This window comes from Tripterygium wilfordii, chromosome 21 (assembly GCF_013401445.1).
Source record: "Tripterygium wilfordii isolate XIE 37 chromosome 21, ASM1340144v1, whole genome shotgun sequence".
NCBI lineage: Eukaryota > Viridiplantae > Streptophyta > Magnoliopsida > Celastrales > Celastraceae > Tripterygium > Tripterygium wilfordii.
The window spans coordinates 1828412-1845295 of record NC_052252.1 but is presented as its reverse complement, the minus strand read 5'-3'; the positions used below and the strand labels follow the sequence as shown (position 1 = coordinate 1845295).

At 36.8% G+C, this 16884-nt stretch overlaps 4 protein-coding genes across 5 annotated transcripts; 3 read left to right on the top strand and 1 right to left on the bottom strand.

Annotated features, from left to right (window-relative positions):
• Positions 1-219: 219 nt before the first annotated feature.
• Positions 220-3300, top strand: LOC119989786 (serine carboxypeptidase-like 34). The gene is made up of 10 exons (XM_038835483.1): positions 220-508; positions 786-896; positions 1025-1120; positions 1246-1338; positions 1443-1531; positions 1780-2079; positions 2335-2474; positions 2591-2680; positions 2937-3045; positions 3151-3300. Exons 1-10 carry the CDS (start codon positions 220-222, stop codon positions 3298-3300), a joined length of 1467 nt encoding a protein of 488 aa, XP_038691411.1.
• Positions 3301-4049: 749 nt separating this feature from the next.
• Positions 4050-4295, top strand: LOC119988368. Its single transcript, XM_038833383.1, has one exon. The coding sequence runs from the start codon at positions 4050-4052 to the stop codon at positions 4293-4295; it is 246 nt and encodes an 81-aa protein (XP_038689311.1).
• Positions 4296-4457: 162 nt separating this feature from the next.
• On the top strand, positions 4458-11852 carry LOC119989784 (zinc finger CCCH domain-containing protein 37-like). Its single transcript, XM_038835480.1, has 14 exons — positions 4458-4726; positions 4886-4943; positions 5105-5408; positions 6356-6609; positions 7734-7790; positions 7873-7950; positions 8038-8100; positions 8184-8405; positions 9519-9556; positions 9664-9701; positions 9815-9933; positions 10599-10652; positions 10816-10935; positions 11383-11852. The coding sequence occupies exons 1-14, from the start codon at positions 4458-4460 to the stop codon at positions 11557-11559; spliced, it is 1851 nt and encodes a 616-aa protein (XP_038691408.1). The 3' UTR covers positions 11560-11852.
• A 223-nt stretch (positions 11853-12075) lies between these two features.
• Positions 12076-16464, bottom strand: LOC119988282 (cytochrome c1-2, heme protein, mitochondrial-like). Of its 2 annotated transcripts, none has more exons than XM_038833259.1 (9): positions 16345-16464; positions 16217-16249; positions 16029-16087; positions 14781-15004; positions 13984-14263; positions 13831-13902; positions 13348-13464; positions 13190-13255; positions 12076-12462 (listed from the first exon to the last, which is right to left on the bottom strand). In XM_038833259.1, the coding sequence occupies exons 1-9, from the start codon at positions 16352-16354 to the stop codon at positions 12346-12348; spliced, it is 978 nt and encodes a 325-aa protein (XP_038689187.1). In that variant the 5' UTR covers positions 16355-16464; the 3' UTR covers positions 12076-12345. The 2 variants fall into 2 exon arrangements, with proteins under 2 accessions (XP_038689187.1, XP_038689188.1); XM_038833260.1 differs by having other exon boundaries at positions 16226-16249; positions 16345-16418.
• Between the last annotated feature and the right edge of the window lie 420 nt (positions 16465-16884).

The window sequence follows — 16884 nt, the reverse complement described above, 5'->3', positions numbered from 1 at the left end:
TCATGATCCTTATCTCATGCTCTGGCTATGCTGTGCATATAACCCAATATGGTAACTCAATAATGAATTGATTTGTCACATACAACTAATAGGAAACATATAAACGTTTTGGCCAAAGGAGGAACAAAAATTAATTCAATAGAAAGAGATCAAGTACAATTAATCCTATATATATATATATTGATCGGACAGACAATAATATTGTAGTGATTTGAAACGATGAAGTGTTTTCAATACTTGTCTTGGTGTGTTATTGTTGTTTGGCTTGTGCTGCCTTTTGGGCCAGTTAGAGGAGATAGAGTGAGATTGGATGAAGAGCTTGCAAGAGTGAGTCATGAACAAAAGGCAGACAGAATTCATAGGCTTCCTGGTCAACCCAAAGTCACCTTCAAGCAGTACTCAGGATATGTCACAGTCAATCAAACTCATGGAAGAGCTCTCTTCTATTGGTTCTTTCAAGCCACACATGAACCTACCAAACAGCCCCTACTTCTATGGCTCAATGGAGGTAAGTATATACATACATGAATGAATATTCATTCATATATATACGCGACTTCTCTGGTGCGACGTCCGTAACTTTAAATTTATGAGTGTCTGTTTTTTTTAATTTTTATGAGCTAAAAAATGATGCAGATGGGGATCTCACTAGTTTGGGTCTCACTAGTTCACATAAATAACGAATTAAAGTTACGGACGTCCGCATGTGACCACTTGTGCATGTGTGTGTATATATATGCTTGGAAATTAATCTAAACCTAATTATATATATAATTATATAACAGGTCCTGGGTGTTCATCCATTGGATATGGATTAGCTGAAGAACTTGGGCCTTTTTTCCCTCATAAAGGCAATCCTGAATGCCTCAAATTTAACCCCTACACCTGGAACAAAGGTACTATGTATTTGTTACTCTCTTGAGACTCATATATATATATATATGTTATTGTAAATATATACATATACAGTTTCCCATAAATATCAATTTTTTGATACTAAATAAAATCTTCCTTTTTGAGTCAGCTGCCAATCTGTTGTTCCTAGAATCTCCTGTTGGTGTAGGATTTTCTTACACCAACACGAGCGGCGACCTTAAACAACTTGGAGACGCCATTACAGGTACATGTATATATAAATTAGAATTATATTTATCCCAAGATCGATGGATCAATATTGTAATTTAATATTGATTAATAGATATTTGTAATTTAATTTGGGTACATATATATATATATATATTTCAGCCAAGGATTCGTATAAGTTCCTTATCAACTGGTTTCGAAGATTCCCACAATTCAAATCCCATGATTTCTACATTGCCGGAGAGAGCTATGGAGGTATATAACTAAATTCTATGCAGTTTACTAATTAATTTTTCTACATATATAGCTGGTTTAACGACTAACCTCTGATATATATATACGTGTATGTGTTTGTGTAGGACACTATGTTCCTCAGCTTGCTGAAGCCATTTATGAAAATAACAAGAAAGTGAACAAGCACAAACATATAAATCTCAAGGGTTTTATGGTAATCGATCGATTAATGTGCCCTTATTTTTATTAATTCTAACCACTTGACGATAACCTAATTGGTTATCTCTCCAAAAGTTCTGAGAACTCGTTCCATTTCCGGCCTCTACCGGCATAAGTTTTGCCTAGTCCTATATTTCGCCAACGTGATGCGGACTATATATTATGGCGGCCCAAGTTTACACCCATTCATTATATATATATTGTGCAAAATCAAACATATGATACATTATATATATATTTCAGATTGGAAATGCAGCAGTGGATGATGAAACAGATCAAAAAGGAATGGTTGATTACGCGTGGGATCATGCCGTAATATCAGACAGTTTATACCATGAGATTCAGAGCAATTGCAACTTCAGTAATGTGTCTGATACATGCAATGCCGCTCTTGATAAGTACTTCAAGGTGTACGACATTATTGACATGTACAGCTTGTATGCTCCAACATGTGTCCGTCCTAGTAGTAATTCATCATCTGCTGCTGCTACTACTACCAGTCATGTGATTCAAGACCTTCCTCGTCATTTGTCTTTCAGATATGTAAGGACTACTCGAATTCATCCAGTATACATATCCCAGCTATCCGAGCTGCTGAGTTGAACGCACAAGATTCAAGTAAATTCGCGGATTGATCCACATGTCTCGCATGATGCACATGAAATCTTGTGCGTACAACTCAGCAAAGCTGGGATAATTGAGAAATCAGTTGCAGAGATCTCTATCATTACTGATATATATACCCATATAGATATAGTCAAGAATGAATGAATGAATTGTACATGCATGCAGGGACAGGGGAGGAGGCATAGGAGACCTCTAGCAGGTTATGACCCTTGTTTAGGAGACTACACTTATGCTTACTTCAATAGACCAGATGTTCAGAAAGCACTGCACGCCAATCTCACTAAAATCCCTTATGAATGGTCGCACTGCAGGTACTCTTTATGTACTATATATATATATATGTATATATATATATATATATATTGATTTTGATGACAATAACTCAATAAGAGAGTTTACGTTGCATGCATTTTGTACATACATGCAGTGGTGCTATATCTGGTTGGAATGCAGCAACATCAGTTCTTCCCACCATTAAAAAGCTCATGGCTGCTGGCCTCCGCGTATGGATCTTCAGGTAATTATAATTTACACACACACATACATATATATATATAGAATAATTCTCCTATGTGAACCAAAAGTGTAAACCAACTTTGTGAACTTCAAATCCAATGGTTGTAATAAAACAAAACAAAAATGGAGACCATAAATTTTTTGTGGGACCCATCACATCTATGGTTGAAAAGTAGGTTCACACTTTTGGTTCACATAGGAGAATTATTTTATATATATATATGATCCCACTAATTGTGTATATATGGTGCAAGCAGTGGAGATACTGATGGAAGAGTCCCAGTAACCTCCACAAGATATGCTTTGAGAAAGCTTGCATTGAATATTACTGAAGATTGGACTCCCTGGTACACATATCATCAACAGGTAATTATCAATTAACTATATATTAACCAAATTAATTGGTATTATTTTCATAAACACAATGGACATAATGGATTATATATATACTAATCTTTTTTAATTTTGTAGGTTGGAGGGTGGAGGACTATTTATGATGGGCTTACATTTGTGACGGTTCGAGGTGCTGGTCATCAAGTCCCAACTTTCGCACCCAGGAAGTCTCTCCAATTGATCCGACATTTTTTGGCCAACAAGAAGTTGCCATCTAAACCATTTTAATTAGACTTAATTTGTGTTTGTTTCTCAATTTCTTTGCAAATAAACATTTTCCATGTAATATTATAGCTAGCTAGTAGCTACAAGGAGCAAGAACCTAGCTACTAATATTTTATGCATGTGTTTGAATTCATCAATGACAAGTTTATGGAAAACTGAATGTTTGCTTTTGAGTACTAGAGATAGAAATTAGAAAGAAAAGAAAAATAAAACAAGTCAATTGTGCAACTAAAAGTTGTGTACCTCCAAAATTTGCACTGAAACTACATTTTGTTGTCAAAACACTCTTTCAATATATATATATATGCCAAGCAATTTAAGGAAAAGTCTCGTGAAGTACCAATGTAGAGAATTCCTCATAATTTTTTTTGTGTGAGATGGAGCGTCTGATTCTAAGTTTATGCTACTATTTCTAAATGGTTTGCGCTCGATCTAGGTCGATTAATTTATCGATCGAATTTGTGCGTGCTTAACTTAGTCAGAATTTAGATTTAGTGGATTGTCCAAAAGATGACCGCGGATGATGTTGATGAGTTATACACCGAGATTTGATCGAAAGTTTTATTTGTGTTATGCATATCCTTGTCGCCAAGTAATAGTGTTGCATGCAAGCCACGTAGCATATGTAATTGCCACGTCGCGAGTCACCGACTGGAAACGAGTCTGAAAGCTGTGGATGGAGGTGGTGAGAGTATAAAAACATGCATGTATTAGCTAGTCTTGAAGCCAAGAAACTAGGCTGATATCAAACAATGTCAGGGGTACAGGGAGCACGGCCGCCGGAGTACGAGACACCAACGACATACGAGTCAGTGGCAGGAGGAGAGAACAGGACCAAGACGGATATCAGGTCAAAGGAGGACCAGGGTCCCATCCAGATTGACAAACAACAGGACAAGATCGAGGATTTTATTGCTGCTGCAAGCCAAGATGACCCTGTTCTTGATGCTGATAAAGATGATAAGAAGCCAGACTTGGGCGTCACCGGCACTGGCTAATCATCTTCCTAAAATGTTATGAATATCAAGCTTGTTATGTATGTAGATATTTGTACGTATGATAATGTATATACAGCATTGTTGTACACAATCAATAGTTTAATTTGAATAAAATCCTCTTTTCTCTAATATCCAGAAGGGAGAGAACATTACCATATACTAATGAATATGAGAAATTATGACATTAATTCTTTGAGAACACTTACCTCCTCATCATGCATGCATGTATGGCTTGAATTCAGAGTGGTTTTTCGCTGGAAAAATCTTATGTTAGTCTCCGAACCCTGTGGTTCACCATTATGGTTGCTGTTTTTCCTTTGTCCGGCATGCTTGTTGAGGCCGTGGGCTTGTTGTGTTGATGATTTGCCAGGCCATGGGCCTGTAGAGGAGCCGCTTAGGTCATGGGCCTGTTGGGTCGTAGTCCCACTCAGGTAGTGGACCTGTTGGGCAATTGAGAAGGCCGTTCCTGTTAAGTTGCTACCCCTGCCGTGAGCTTGTTGGGTACGCAGTCGCGCAGGCCGTGGGCTCTTTAGTCTTCTTAAGCCGTTGACCTGTCAAGGTGCCGCCTAAGCTTTGGGCATGTTGGGTAGGGCAGTAGCCCAGGCTTGGCTGCAGGTCACAGTGTACACAAGCAAGAAAATGTACTTAGTAAGTCTCGTAAGTACGGAGTTATCAATATAATGAACATAATTATGATATTAATTAATTTCATCCTTTTACTAAGTCTTATAAAATTTATGAATAATCAAAAAGTGAAGTACATATAGATATATACGCACAGTAAATATATAAATGATTTGCATTAATAGGGTTTTCAACTTTCCCGAGTGGCAGGCCAACTCTCTACGGCTACAGACCCATCTACGGAAGCAGCAGCAGCTCCCCATCCTTCCACCGTCTACTCCTCCGACTCCACTCTTACCCACTACTTGTCAGCTTCGAAATCTTTTACTCTGGATCATCCCGCTTATTCCCCTATGTACCCAGATAGAGTTCCGGGCGGCATTCCCCCGGCAGCCGCTCCCACTACTTCGAATTTGCCTTCTTATTCCTCCTGGAACTCAACCCTCGATGTCGAATCTTTCGTTTCCGGCCTGAAACGCTCCTCTGATGGTAAGACACAAAGGCGCTCCGATTCTTCCTTTTCTTTTGCCTTTATATTTATAACAATTGATTTCACTGCCTTAAGGGTTCAAGATGAAATTTTGTATGTCTTCCCTTGAAATTGGAGTTTTTCTTCAGCAAGAGATTCTATCTAATTTTGCGTAATTGCTCACAACTGATACTGTAGCCAAATGTACGGAAATGGCTTTAGATTGTTAAGCTAATTTGTTAAGGAAATTAAACAACTTTTTTTGTTTCAGTCTCCTCTTGCGAATCAACTTTCTTAAGGAAAACTTGTCCTTGTACAATCTATTCGTTCGGGAGTTGACAACAGGCTTGTACCCAGAGACACAACAAATTTGTTGCCTAACAAAGTTTCAAATAAGTGAAACGGACATCAAGAAATCTGTCTTTAGAGGTCTCTGAGTTGTTGAAAGGTTTTTCTTTTAGAGAGTATATCAAGTTCTGAATAGGCAATTTGGAAAAAATTGCTCCAAACTGTTCCTCTTAGGGTGAGTATGTATATATATAATCTCCTAGGAGTAAAAAAGTTGCTCGTATAAAAACAGAGTAAAAATGATATATTATTTATCTAGAGTTAGTTACTATTGGAAAATGCTTTACTGTATGCTAATATAAAGTCATTAGTGTTAATACCTATAAAAGGTTATTTGGAGAGAGGTTACTCCTAGCTTTTCCTGTAAATATGAAAACCAATTATGATTTGAATAATGTATTGTATCCGGCTACACCTGTATCCTTTTATTATTTTACAAAATAAATTTCTGTAATATCCTATATGTGCCTAGTTTCAATATCATACCACAACCATATTATATTTCTAAGGGTTTCTACTTATGTTTTTAGTCTAAAAAACTACTTTTAACTCATATTTATATAGTAATATATATGTTTCCTCCTTTTTTTTGTACATACTCTTGTTCTATGTACTATAGTGCTCTACCATCAGGCTATAATGGGTTTGGGCGCCCATAACTCAATTGGGCAAAGTGGAGCTTGGTACTCTACTGACTCTTTAGCCAAGCGTTCTAGATTCGAGAGTGCAAGCTATTTGCCTGTATATCCTCAGAGGCCAGGAGAAAAGGATTGTGTCCACTATATGCAGACAAGAACATGTAAATTTGGGGATACCTGCATTTTTGACCATCCTACTTGGGTTCCTGAGGGTGGGATCCCTGATTGGAAAGAGGTGACAATTACTGCTTAACTTTTATTTGTAAATAATGGCATTTTATTAGGGTATATATACCTTAGGTTCTTGTATTCTCTATCTTCATTCATATTTAGGTTCATCTAATAAATAAGGAGCTATAAGTTAGCACTACATTAATGTTATTGTTTCTTGAAACTGTAAAATAAAATCATATTACACTTTTAAGCTTTTTCTTTCGCTTTACGTTATATTTTTCTCCTAAAATTGAATTTCTGGATTATCTCTTATGCTTTCACCTTTTACTCTTTTAGTATGTAGCATATTTGCTCCATCATTGTAATAATTATGTGCCATAGTAATGTTTATGATATGATTCCCATGCACATTTCTTTAGATTTTGTAATTTAGAATAATTCTAGGAATTTTTTTTTCTTTCACTGAAAAAAAGAGAAGCCTTTTAGAAAATGTAGCTATGTGTTCATTTTCCCCCTACCTTTTTCACTGGGTTTTATGGTTTTAATTGTTCATGTTACTATGAAGTTTAATGGTAATAAGAATTAATACAATCGCTTACCCTACCTTTTTCACTGAGTTTTATGGTTTTAATTGTTAATGTTAGTAAGAAGTTTAATGGTAATAGGAATTAATGCAATCGCTTATTTCTCGTGAGCAGTTTACGTTTCTGTTTGATAGTGTTTCAAATTTTTTTTTTATCACCATTTATATTGTCATGTGGTGGATTTCTGATGATGTTCTCATATACTCATGTAGCTGAACCCAAACTTTTATCCGATGATGATGATAACCATTTATATTGTCATGAAATGGATTTCTTAAGGAAAGGGTCCATAGTATTGTTGTCGGGATGGATGTCTACTGTCCACTACTTCAGGAGTATCTCTTTAGAGGCCATTTATTAAAAAAGTAATAAGAAAAAAACACTGTGAAGTTGATGTAAGACATTAGTGTTTCTAAATGTTAATTGTTCTATCTTGTTGTCAATGTTGCATAATTCTCCTCTTTTTTCCCCCTTATTTTGAACAGTAGTTATTATGTTGTACATTTGAATCTTGTCAAACTCGTGATGATGTCTTTTAGATTTAGTTAGGTACTCTTGTGTATCTAGTAACATTCTGTTTAAGCAATCTCTTGTTGTTTAGGTTCCACTCATTGCTACAAGCGCCCTTCCTGAAAGGCCTGGAGAGCCAGATTGTCCTGTAAGACTTGATTATACGTTTTCTTCCAGTTTCCTTGAATGCATTTATTTTGTTAACTAATTTATGGTACATTCTGTTGCAGTACTTCATGAAAACTCAAAGGTGTAAATATGGATTGAGGTGCAGATTTAATCATCCACAAGATAATTTGGCTAATACAGTATGGGCTATCATCATGAAATTAATAAACCTCTTATGGTGTTTGTTGCTTTAGGCTTAACAACATGATACTTTACCTTTTCCCTAGGGTGCTTCAGAATTTGCTGATGGTTCTGCCTTACCTGAGAGACCTTCTGAGCCGCCATGTGCGGTAAGAGTTGATCTCCTATTTCTTAGGTGGGTTTGTTTCAAAGTCTTACTTTTAGTTTATATCATCTATTTAAACTTGAACAGTTTTACATGAAGACTGGGGATTGTAAATTTGGTGCAACATGCAAATTTCATCACCCAAAGGGTGTCCTGGTACAATCATCTGGGTATGACAATGGTAACACGCAACCCTCTGAATCATTACTGAAGACTGAAGCAACAATGGGATATATCAATTTAGCTAAGCCTGCTGCTCAGTTCACGCCAGCACTGTTCCACAATTCAAAAGGGCTTCCTGTACGACCGGTAATGCACATAGATTATTAACTGTTCGATGAGCTGTCCACTTTTCCACCTGTACTATTTTATCTGTCTATAACTCGTAAATTCCATCAAGTCAGTCATCTCCAAAGGTTGTGGGTAAACACTGAGAAAAGGAAGTCACAACAAATTGTAACATGTAATGTAAAGTTCAAAAAAATTGGAAGTAGTGTAAGAGAACAACCATCAAGCATATAGGGATGCTAGAAAAAGGCTGAGTCCATACGCCAAAGATACCCAATATACATGTTTTATTTGTTTTCTGATTGTTTATTATTTGTTAACATTACCACCTAGGCATTTAGTCTTGAGCTCAATACTACTCGTTACCTTCCTGTTAAAGTCTTGTTCATTCGTATTAGCTGCCGCCTTAACCACTTCCTTAGTGCACATCCTGAATCTCAAATGACATTATTGAGACCCTATTTATCCTTGCTCTATGTTGGAACACACCCAAGCCGAAGTCCACATGGAAAATGATGAGAGTTGTGGGTGGTTTATAAAGTAATGGATGGACCTAGTCTCACTCTCATATAAGCCATGGGCTTTTTAGATAGTGGGCTCCCATCCAATGCCACGTAGGCACATGTAATCTGGCTCTCCCGGTCCATATTTCTAACACTCTAAAACAAAGAAGCTGCTAGGCTTACATTCACCGGACCCCTGCCCAAACTTATAGATTGTAGATAAGAATGAATGGTAGAGAAGGATCCACAGTGGATTCCAAGCCCAACTAACTTTTACTGATTCATCTAGCCAACCCCAAAATTTTTGTGATCAAGGCTTTGATGATGATGACACAATCTTGATTAGGCTAGTCTTACTTTTGAACTGTTGTTTAAAAGGCTTATGTGATATTTCCCTTCTGTTTAACTGAATTATTAATAATGCTGCTTGGAAGACCTGAAACTTCTAATGGGTTTAGACTTTTGACCTTGTGATTCTTATTGCCGTGGGTAGCTTTCACAGCATTTTAATCTGAGGTGCTAATGTGCTTAAGCCAAAAATAAGAAAGAAGAAAGGAAAATAAACAGAGAAAGGAAATTGTTTTTGAAGCTGGAATTACACTGATATTTTCTTTTCTTTTCTTTTCCGCAGGGTGAGTTGGATTGTCCATTCTATCTGAAAACTGGCAGGTGAAAATCTGCTTAGCTTTTGCCAACTTTGTTTTATTTTTTTTCCAGTTCTAATAAAAATCAGAAGTTAATATAAATGTGAATCTCTTCTATCTTTTTGTAATCAGTTGCAAGTATGGCACCACTTGCCGTTACAATCATCCTGGTATGTGTGCTGTTCTTTCATTTACGAATTAAGATATGTAGAAGTTGTTTGAATGCTGCTTCCAATATATGTGCCTGCAATTTCACTCTGATCGTCTATATCAATGATTCCAGCTGCTGCTGCAATTGGCCATTCCATTGTAGCCTCCCCAGCCACAAGTCTAAACATTGGAGTCACTAATCCTGCTGTCTCTATGTACCAAACTGTAGACCCAACATTTTCCCAAGCAACGGTAAATTGGCAATCATTTGTACCTTCCAAATCATTTTAGTTCATCAAACCAACCATGTTGGCTGATGTTTTCATGATTGGTACGGGGGCTTGTTTTTACATTTCTCAAGGGAAAGCGAGTTTGTTGGAAAGTTGTTGTCTGGAAGGATTAAAATGTATGCATTAGTGGGAATATGATCTGTCTTGAAGTACATGTGTCTATGCCGTTGGTTTATTTGGATAGATATTGATATTTGAACATTCGACCTAAGATCTTTTGTTTGATTGCCAGGTCTATCATTAACTATGTTTTCTGAGTTATTGCTTTTAAATTTGTTTGAGGATTTTATCATTTTATGGCTATTTTATGGTGGAGTCTGGCTTCTTAAGTAGTTTTGATTTATTTTGACCTGTTGCTTCATTTCACACTACATTAGTCTATTAGTGGTCATTGGTACTGAACGCTTCTGAAAAATTTTCCTTGTTGGTTCGTCATAATTTTGTTTTCCAAATATCCGTCTGATTTTGTTTTGCCTCCAAACTCCAAAATGATTTTCTTTAGTTTGTAAAATTGTATTCTTCTAATCTTACAAGCTTCTGTACTTAAGTCTTCACTGCTCCATATGCATAGACACTCAGTTATTTTTTGCTTGGATTCTGATGGATGCTATTTCCCTCTTGTTGCAGGTGGGAGTGGGCCTCACAATATACCCTCAACGACCTGGACAGATGGAATGTGATGTGCGTAGTAACCCTTTTTTATTTTTGAGCTCGAACTCAAGTTACTCCTGCTATCACAATAATGATGATAAGATGTATTTGAGATGCTTTACCTAGTTGTTATATCTTCTGTTTATGAGTCAAACCATGAACCACTTGTTTATATTGTGTGTTTTCCCTGTAGTACTACATGAAAACTGGAGAATGTAAGTTCGGGGAAAGATGCAGGTTCCACCATCCTATTAATCGATCTGCACCAGCATCATCAATGAAGCTCACGCTTGCTGGATTACCTCGGAGAGAGGTATGAGTTGTGTTTTTGCCTCTCAACAATTCCATGTTGCTTCTTCTTTTAATAGTGTTGGGTGTAATTTCCTCGTATGAAATGGGCTTTGGACTCGTACATTATGTAGTGTTAGATGTATTTAGTTCGATTAGACAATTCATTATTTTCATGGAAAATAAAGTTTGGAAGGTGCGCAGACATGCTGCATTTGATGCAAATAATTCCTTGATGAAAATATTAAAGAATTTGATTTTTCGTGCCCGATTACTTGTGGGGACATTAACGTCGCCATACATGCAGCATGAATTTCTTTTGGCCGCTGTATACATGGAAAAAATTTGAATGACTTGCATGCATGTATTCAGTTTTTTCTCTATTGTTCTGCTATTTGTGTATAGGTGCTAACGAGTTTCTCTCTAATTCTTCTCTTTGTGAGAGCATTGATCAAATGAAACATTTTGACAGGGCTCTGTTCACTGCCCATATTATATGAAGACTGGTACATGTAGGTTTGGTGTGACTTGCAAATTTGACCACCCACCCCCTGCAGAGGTTTTGTCTATAGCAACATCGCTCGGAACAACATCAACAGATGCGGAAGGAAAGGATGATTCAAAAGCAGCAGAAACAGCTCAAGCATAGTTGGCCAAATGTTTTAAGAAGGAATGACAATGATCTATTTAAAGATGAATTTGAATCAGTAATTAGCGTCGAGTCCTGTCGAATCAAATAATCTGAATGTTATGAAGTTGCCAATCTAATTACTTGACCACCTGTGCATTTGATGTAATCTTTTTTAGCTTGCATTAATAGCAATAGATGCTTCTGGTTCTGTATTGTACTTGCTAGAATGATGGTGATAACATTATGATGTTTGTTTCTCTGAAATACACGACTATTGAATGCCACTCGCCCATTTTGTCGATGCCTGCCAAGATGCTTTTGTATTGTACTTGCTAGATTGATGGTCGACTCTGTTACTTCATCAATGATCAATCCACTTTGGTCTCTGTCAACTAGAATTGTACTCCCTTCTGCGTGTTTTTGTCTATAGAGAAGGGAACTTGCATTAGTTGGATTTTCTTCGTATAATATAGCGGGTAGAATGAGTGTGAGATTTCCAATGAACGGGAAATAGACAAATATTTTGTGTCGATTGGCAAATAATAAAGAACATAATTCTTTGTGCCTAAAACAACTTACAATGTTAATGAGTGGAGTAAATAATATCAATAACAAACAAACACGGTGTACAATGTATAAGAGCCGCTTATTATTCTCTTAACAAAAACACAATTGCTTTGCAGACTCTTGCTTATCCAGCATTCAACTCTAGAGGTCATCTCAACATACGATAAAAATTGAGTAACAAAATCATCTACAACCACTATTGCTAAATTTCGTTTCCTCTAACACCCGGTATTGAGCTTAGTTGACAACATCAAGAACCAGCTTTCGAGACTTGAGGACTGACCATCTCAAGCGTCTGTAATAAGCAGCTTGAAGAAGTGCAAGCGACAGCACAAAGATCCATTTAAATCCCATCTGTATACATTTCAAAGCAGAATGACCATACAAATAAATCTATGAAGAACTGAAGCAAAATGGGCGGTAACAATTTTTCCTTGAATACATAGTAGTGACAGCTATCAGTCAGGGAGAGAACTTATCACTGTGCTTAGTGTGGCAAGGAGAAAGGGTAGTGAGTAATCTCTGCAACACGGAGGGATTGCCACTAAAAGGTCTATTGAGCAAGCTTTGAGAAGTCATGACAATTTACTATTTCATATTTAAGGATATCGAACAGCAAACCAACTAATTGATATGACGGGTTCTTCAGAAAATTTCCTGGTCTACACTTTACACCAGAAGACAGTACGGAAAGATTAAAAAAAAATCCAGAAGTGTATAATTTTTAATCCTTAGAAGGATCGTTTTCATATATGCTTAAAAAAAGCAATGGCTTCTAGAGCAATCGGCATGAAAAGTGCTTATGAACGTATAGGCTAGATTCAAGGCTTTATGGTAAGGCCGTAAGGGCCTTCCATTTAATTTCCCCCCACCAAAACCGCAAAGGAAAAGGGGAAAAACAAGAGTATATAATAATAATGATCATAATCATACTGATGATAAACAAAAACTGCCACAACCATTAGTTGGTAGTGGTGGTTCATAAACACCATAGGCAAGTGCAGTAATCAAAACAGAAGTCAATCTTTGTTGATTAATAATTATGTGTTACTATGCCATTCAAATTCAATAAAAAGTTTACCAGTTTTCTCTCTTCCATTTCTGGCTCAGCAGCCCATGCCAAAAATGACACAACATCTTTCCCCATCTATACCAATAAATATAAAGAGAGAATGAGAATCAATGTTTACTCAAGGAAAGCAGAAATATGAAATCTAATGCAAAGGTTAAGACGATTGCCTGGGACTCTGTTGCAGGGGTACCATCTTCATATTCCACAGCACCATCATTGAGCATTTTGGGCATAGCAATAGCACCACCAGGAAAGTAAGGATTATAGTGAAGGCCATCTCTTATCTACAATGACTATATTTATGTGAGGTGGACCATGACATTAAAAATCAACAGCATGAAAAAAATAATGATGTAGCAACTGGCAAAAGATGATGATGCATAGAGGAAGAAAATTATTAGTCAAGAATGCATGCAAACCCCAATTACATTAGGTTCTGTTAAAAATTGTTTGACAAACCATAACAGGCAAGCATTATTTGACAGCAATTCTAAGCAGTTTTGAAATCAGGGAACATTGGAATAAGACTTTTCTAACCAGGTATAGTAAGCATCTACAGTATATATATATATAATTACAAACTTCCTTCAAGGTTACTTTGAAAATTTTCTCCCCTTAAGAACTATTTCTAATCTTGGAAAGAAAATTACCATAACACCAGCAGGAGGATCACGATAACCAGTCAGAAGAGCAAATACATAGTTCTGACCATTATGACGGGCCTGAAATAAATGGAAAAAAAAATAGTGAATGCATGTACCCAGATATACCTTACATCAATCAATAAATTTAACAAAAGGTACCTTAGTGATAAGACTTAGATCAGGAGGGTACGCCCCTCCATTAGCAAATCTTGCTGCTTGTTCATTCACATATGGCTCAGGAAAACGATCACTTAGCTTGCCTGGACGGGTGAACATCTCACCCTCATCATTAGGCCCATCAACCACCTCAATCTCTGCCGCCATGGCTTTTGTCTCTTCTTCAGTATATGCAACACCCACGAGATCACGATATGAAATTAGAGACATTGAATGGCAAGATGCACATACTTGTTGGTACACTTGGTGACCCCGGCGAATCCTGTTCACATATTGTTAATTTGAATTTACCAAAAGATAGTTGAGGATTAGTGGAAATTGAGTTTTAGGCTAAAAGATACCATTAAGTTTAGTGTGGTTACTGTGGTAATCTTACGTTCTTAGTCTGGCAGTCTTGTAATAATGCCTGCCCTACATGGGCATATCTAACTGTCTTCTTACTTATATTACGAACATTATAGTGAAGGTTAGAGCTCTTGTGAACTCTAATGTAGGTTCTTCACCGAACGCTAGCATCGACAGTTACATTACAAAAGCATGAAAGCAGAAGGAGAAGGCATAATAGGTTATAGAAAGGGTAGGATATGTTTATTGAAGTTTCAACAGGGAGCCAGACAATATTCACAGCAACCAGAGTGACAACCTCAGCTTACAATTCTTTTATCTCTTCTTTCCAGTTTTAAAACATAAAACCAGAAGACAAAATTTAAACTGGGTTATCCCATATCAAAACAATATCTTCATTAAAACTTTTACAGATGAGTCGAACACAAACTTACGATGAATGATCATATGAGCTAAGAACCCCTTTATGAGGCCAAGGATAGTTAGGACAAGCCAAGCCATGTTCCGCCTCATCAGAATTATAAGCTACTGTTGCACAACTTAGAAGTCCTGATACACCTGCACCAAGGAGCGCAAGCATCCTCAAAGACTTTACACCACCAGATTCCTGTCTTTGTTGATCCTGCTTTGAAATGAGGTAGGGCAGTGCCGGAAGGGTCTGTGTATAATGTTGCACTAATATTAGCAAGAAACAGATCTAATATGAATGAAACTAGATCCAACAGATAAAAAATCCAGCACAATAAAGTTGTACGCTAAACAAAAGCAGATGAAATCTGAAATCCCCAACTCCTACCGGGAGCCTTGGAGGGGCGGGCTATACTAGGAGGGAAGGAGTAATCGCTCCCGAAGAGAAGAAGATAAGACAAAATGGAAGATTATCCAAGATATTTTATTCCAAGGTCAGATTTTTTTTATTGATAATTCGGTTGCTGGTATCAAAATTTTCACATCTTCTAGCAACACAAAATGATAAAATTAAGAAATATCAATAGGCCATTTTTCACACAATAGTGAATTTTAGCCTTAAAAATGTACAGAATTTCTATATCAGAACATCCACAACTTTAGCATCTGTAAAAGGTCAGGACATAAAGTAATCATTAAACAGGAAAAGGAGGGAGGCTTAATAATTTGATGTTAGATTGCAGCAGTTTTTGTTTGGTATATTGCGTATTCATGAAGATAAAACTTCTCCCAAAGGTAAAACTTCTCGTTGCATTGCAGAGTGAGGCAACAAACATCTGTTCTTACCACCCATACTGATTACAGTACCCTTGTGCAGTAAGTTCGACTTGATGCACTAATCCAAGCCGTTCAATTTCTAGCCAAGTCAAATGGTACTTTAATCTTGTCTAAACCACAGAAAAATTTCTAGAAGTGGATTTTCCTGCTATGTATAAGAGGTAAGTCAATTACATATTTCCAGTACTTCATTCAAAAGCAACATTTAATTCTACTGCCTGGCCTGATCATGGGATAGCAAGCTGAGCACAGAATCTCGAAATCGTTTGTGGTAACAGTTTGAATAAAATTACTGATACAAGAAGTTCAAGTTCAAGATAAATAAATCTCGCATTAATATGAAAAATATAAGAATTCCAGTCTACCTATTACCAAACCACATATAAATGAATACGCCTGTGCTCAATACCTACATACATATATATATATGACAGTACCTTAGTATCTGCTCTGTGGGGAGCGAGCCTTCTAAGAAAAAGATTAAGACTTCCACATCCTGATGAATAGATTCATTTGGAGCAAGGAACGCATTGGAATCAGAAACCCAATAATAACTGAATACGAATCCATAAAAACAACAAAGGAAAAATAGTGCAATCCATAAAACTAAACAACACGTCATTACCTTCAATACCGATCTTGATCTTCCTGCCTATAGCTGAAAATAGAGAGGAATATCGAGGTTAGTGATGGAAGAACAGCGTACATAATCAAAAATACATGTATAAATAAAGATGAAGAAAGAGTAGTAACCGGTGCTCATGATTGCTGAGCAGAGCGAGCGAAGAAGGGAGGAAGCGAGCCAGAGAGAGAAGCGGATGAGAAGCAAACGCGTGTATATCAACCGTTGAAAGCCCTAATAAGGCAAAGCCCAAATGAGTGGGCCTAATCTAAGAACTAAGCGTCTAAGACCCCGTTTGGTTACTTATAAAACTGTCGAAAGCCCTAATAAGGCAAAGCCCAAATGTCAGCCAAACACACGTTTCGAGTTCAATTTCGACTTTCGAGTTTTGTCAAATTTGTTCAACTTTGCCAATTCAAATTTTCATTTGTGCATTCACATTAGGGATGACAACGGGTCGGGTACCCTTCCAATTAGGAAATATCAAAACCGTTTTCATTTAAGATACTCTATACCAAAACCGTTCCAAAATCATTTAAAAAACCATTTAAATTTCCAAACCCGGAACCGTTCCATAACCGTTTACCATCGAATACCTGTTTACCATTTAACTTTTAATATTTTTATTTTTTTCTTTGATGATTATGTTAATATAAATTAATATTGAGTAT

What these genes read in the sequence shown, in the direction of transcription:
- LOC119988282 (XM_038833259.1), bottom strand. An exon ending in GATCAAGATCGGTATTGAAG is followed by an intron (nt 16,088 to 16,216) that starts GTAATGACGTGT and finishes TCTATTCATCAG; the next exon opens with GATGTGGAAGTCTTAATCTT. An exon ending in AGCTCATATGATCATTCATC is followed by an intron (nt 14,264 to 14,780) that starts GTAAGTTTGTGT and finishes ATATGTGAACAG; the next exon opens with GATTCGCCGGGGTCACCAAG.
- LOC119989784 (XM_038835480.1), top strand. Translation starts at nt 4,458, where the DNA reads ATGAATATGAGAAATTATGACATTAATTCTTTGAGAACACTTACCTCC. An exon ending in CCTGAAACGCTCCTCTGATG is followed by an intron (nt 5,409 to 6,355) that starts GTAAGACACAAA and finishes TATGTACTATAG; the next exon opens with TGCTCTACCATCAGGCTATA. An exon ending in CAACATTTTCCCAAGCAACG is followed by an intron (nt 9,934 to 10,598) that starts GTAAATTGGCAA and finishes CTCTTGTTGCAG; the next exon opens with GTGGGAGTGGGCCTCACAAT.
- LOC119988368 (XM_038833383.1), top strand. Translation starts at nt 4,050, where the DNA reads ATGTCAGGGGTACAGGGAGCACGGCCGCCGGAGTACGAGACACCAACG.
- LOC119989786 (XM_038835483.1), top strand. Translation starts at nt 220, where the DNA reads ATGAAGTGTTTTCAATACTTGTCTTGGTGTGTTATTGTTGTTTGGCTT. An exon ending in CCCCTACACCTGGAACAAAG is followed by an intron (nt 897 to 1,024) that starts GTACTATGTATT and finishes TTTTTGAGTCAG; the next exon opens with CTGCCAATCTGTTGTTCCTA. An exon ending in TGCCGGAGAGAGCTATGGAG is followed by an intron (nt 1,339 to 1,442) that starts GTATATAACTAA and finishes GTGTTTGTGTAG; the next exon opens with GACACTATGTTCCTCAGCTT.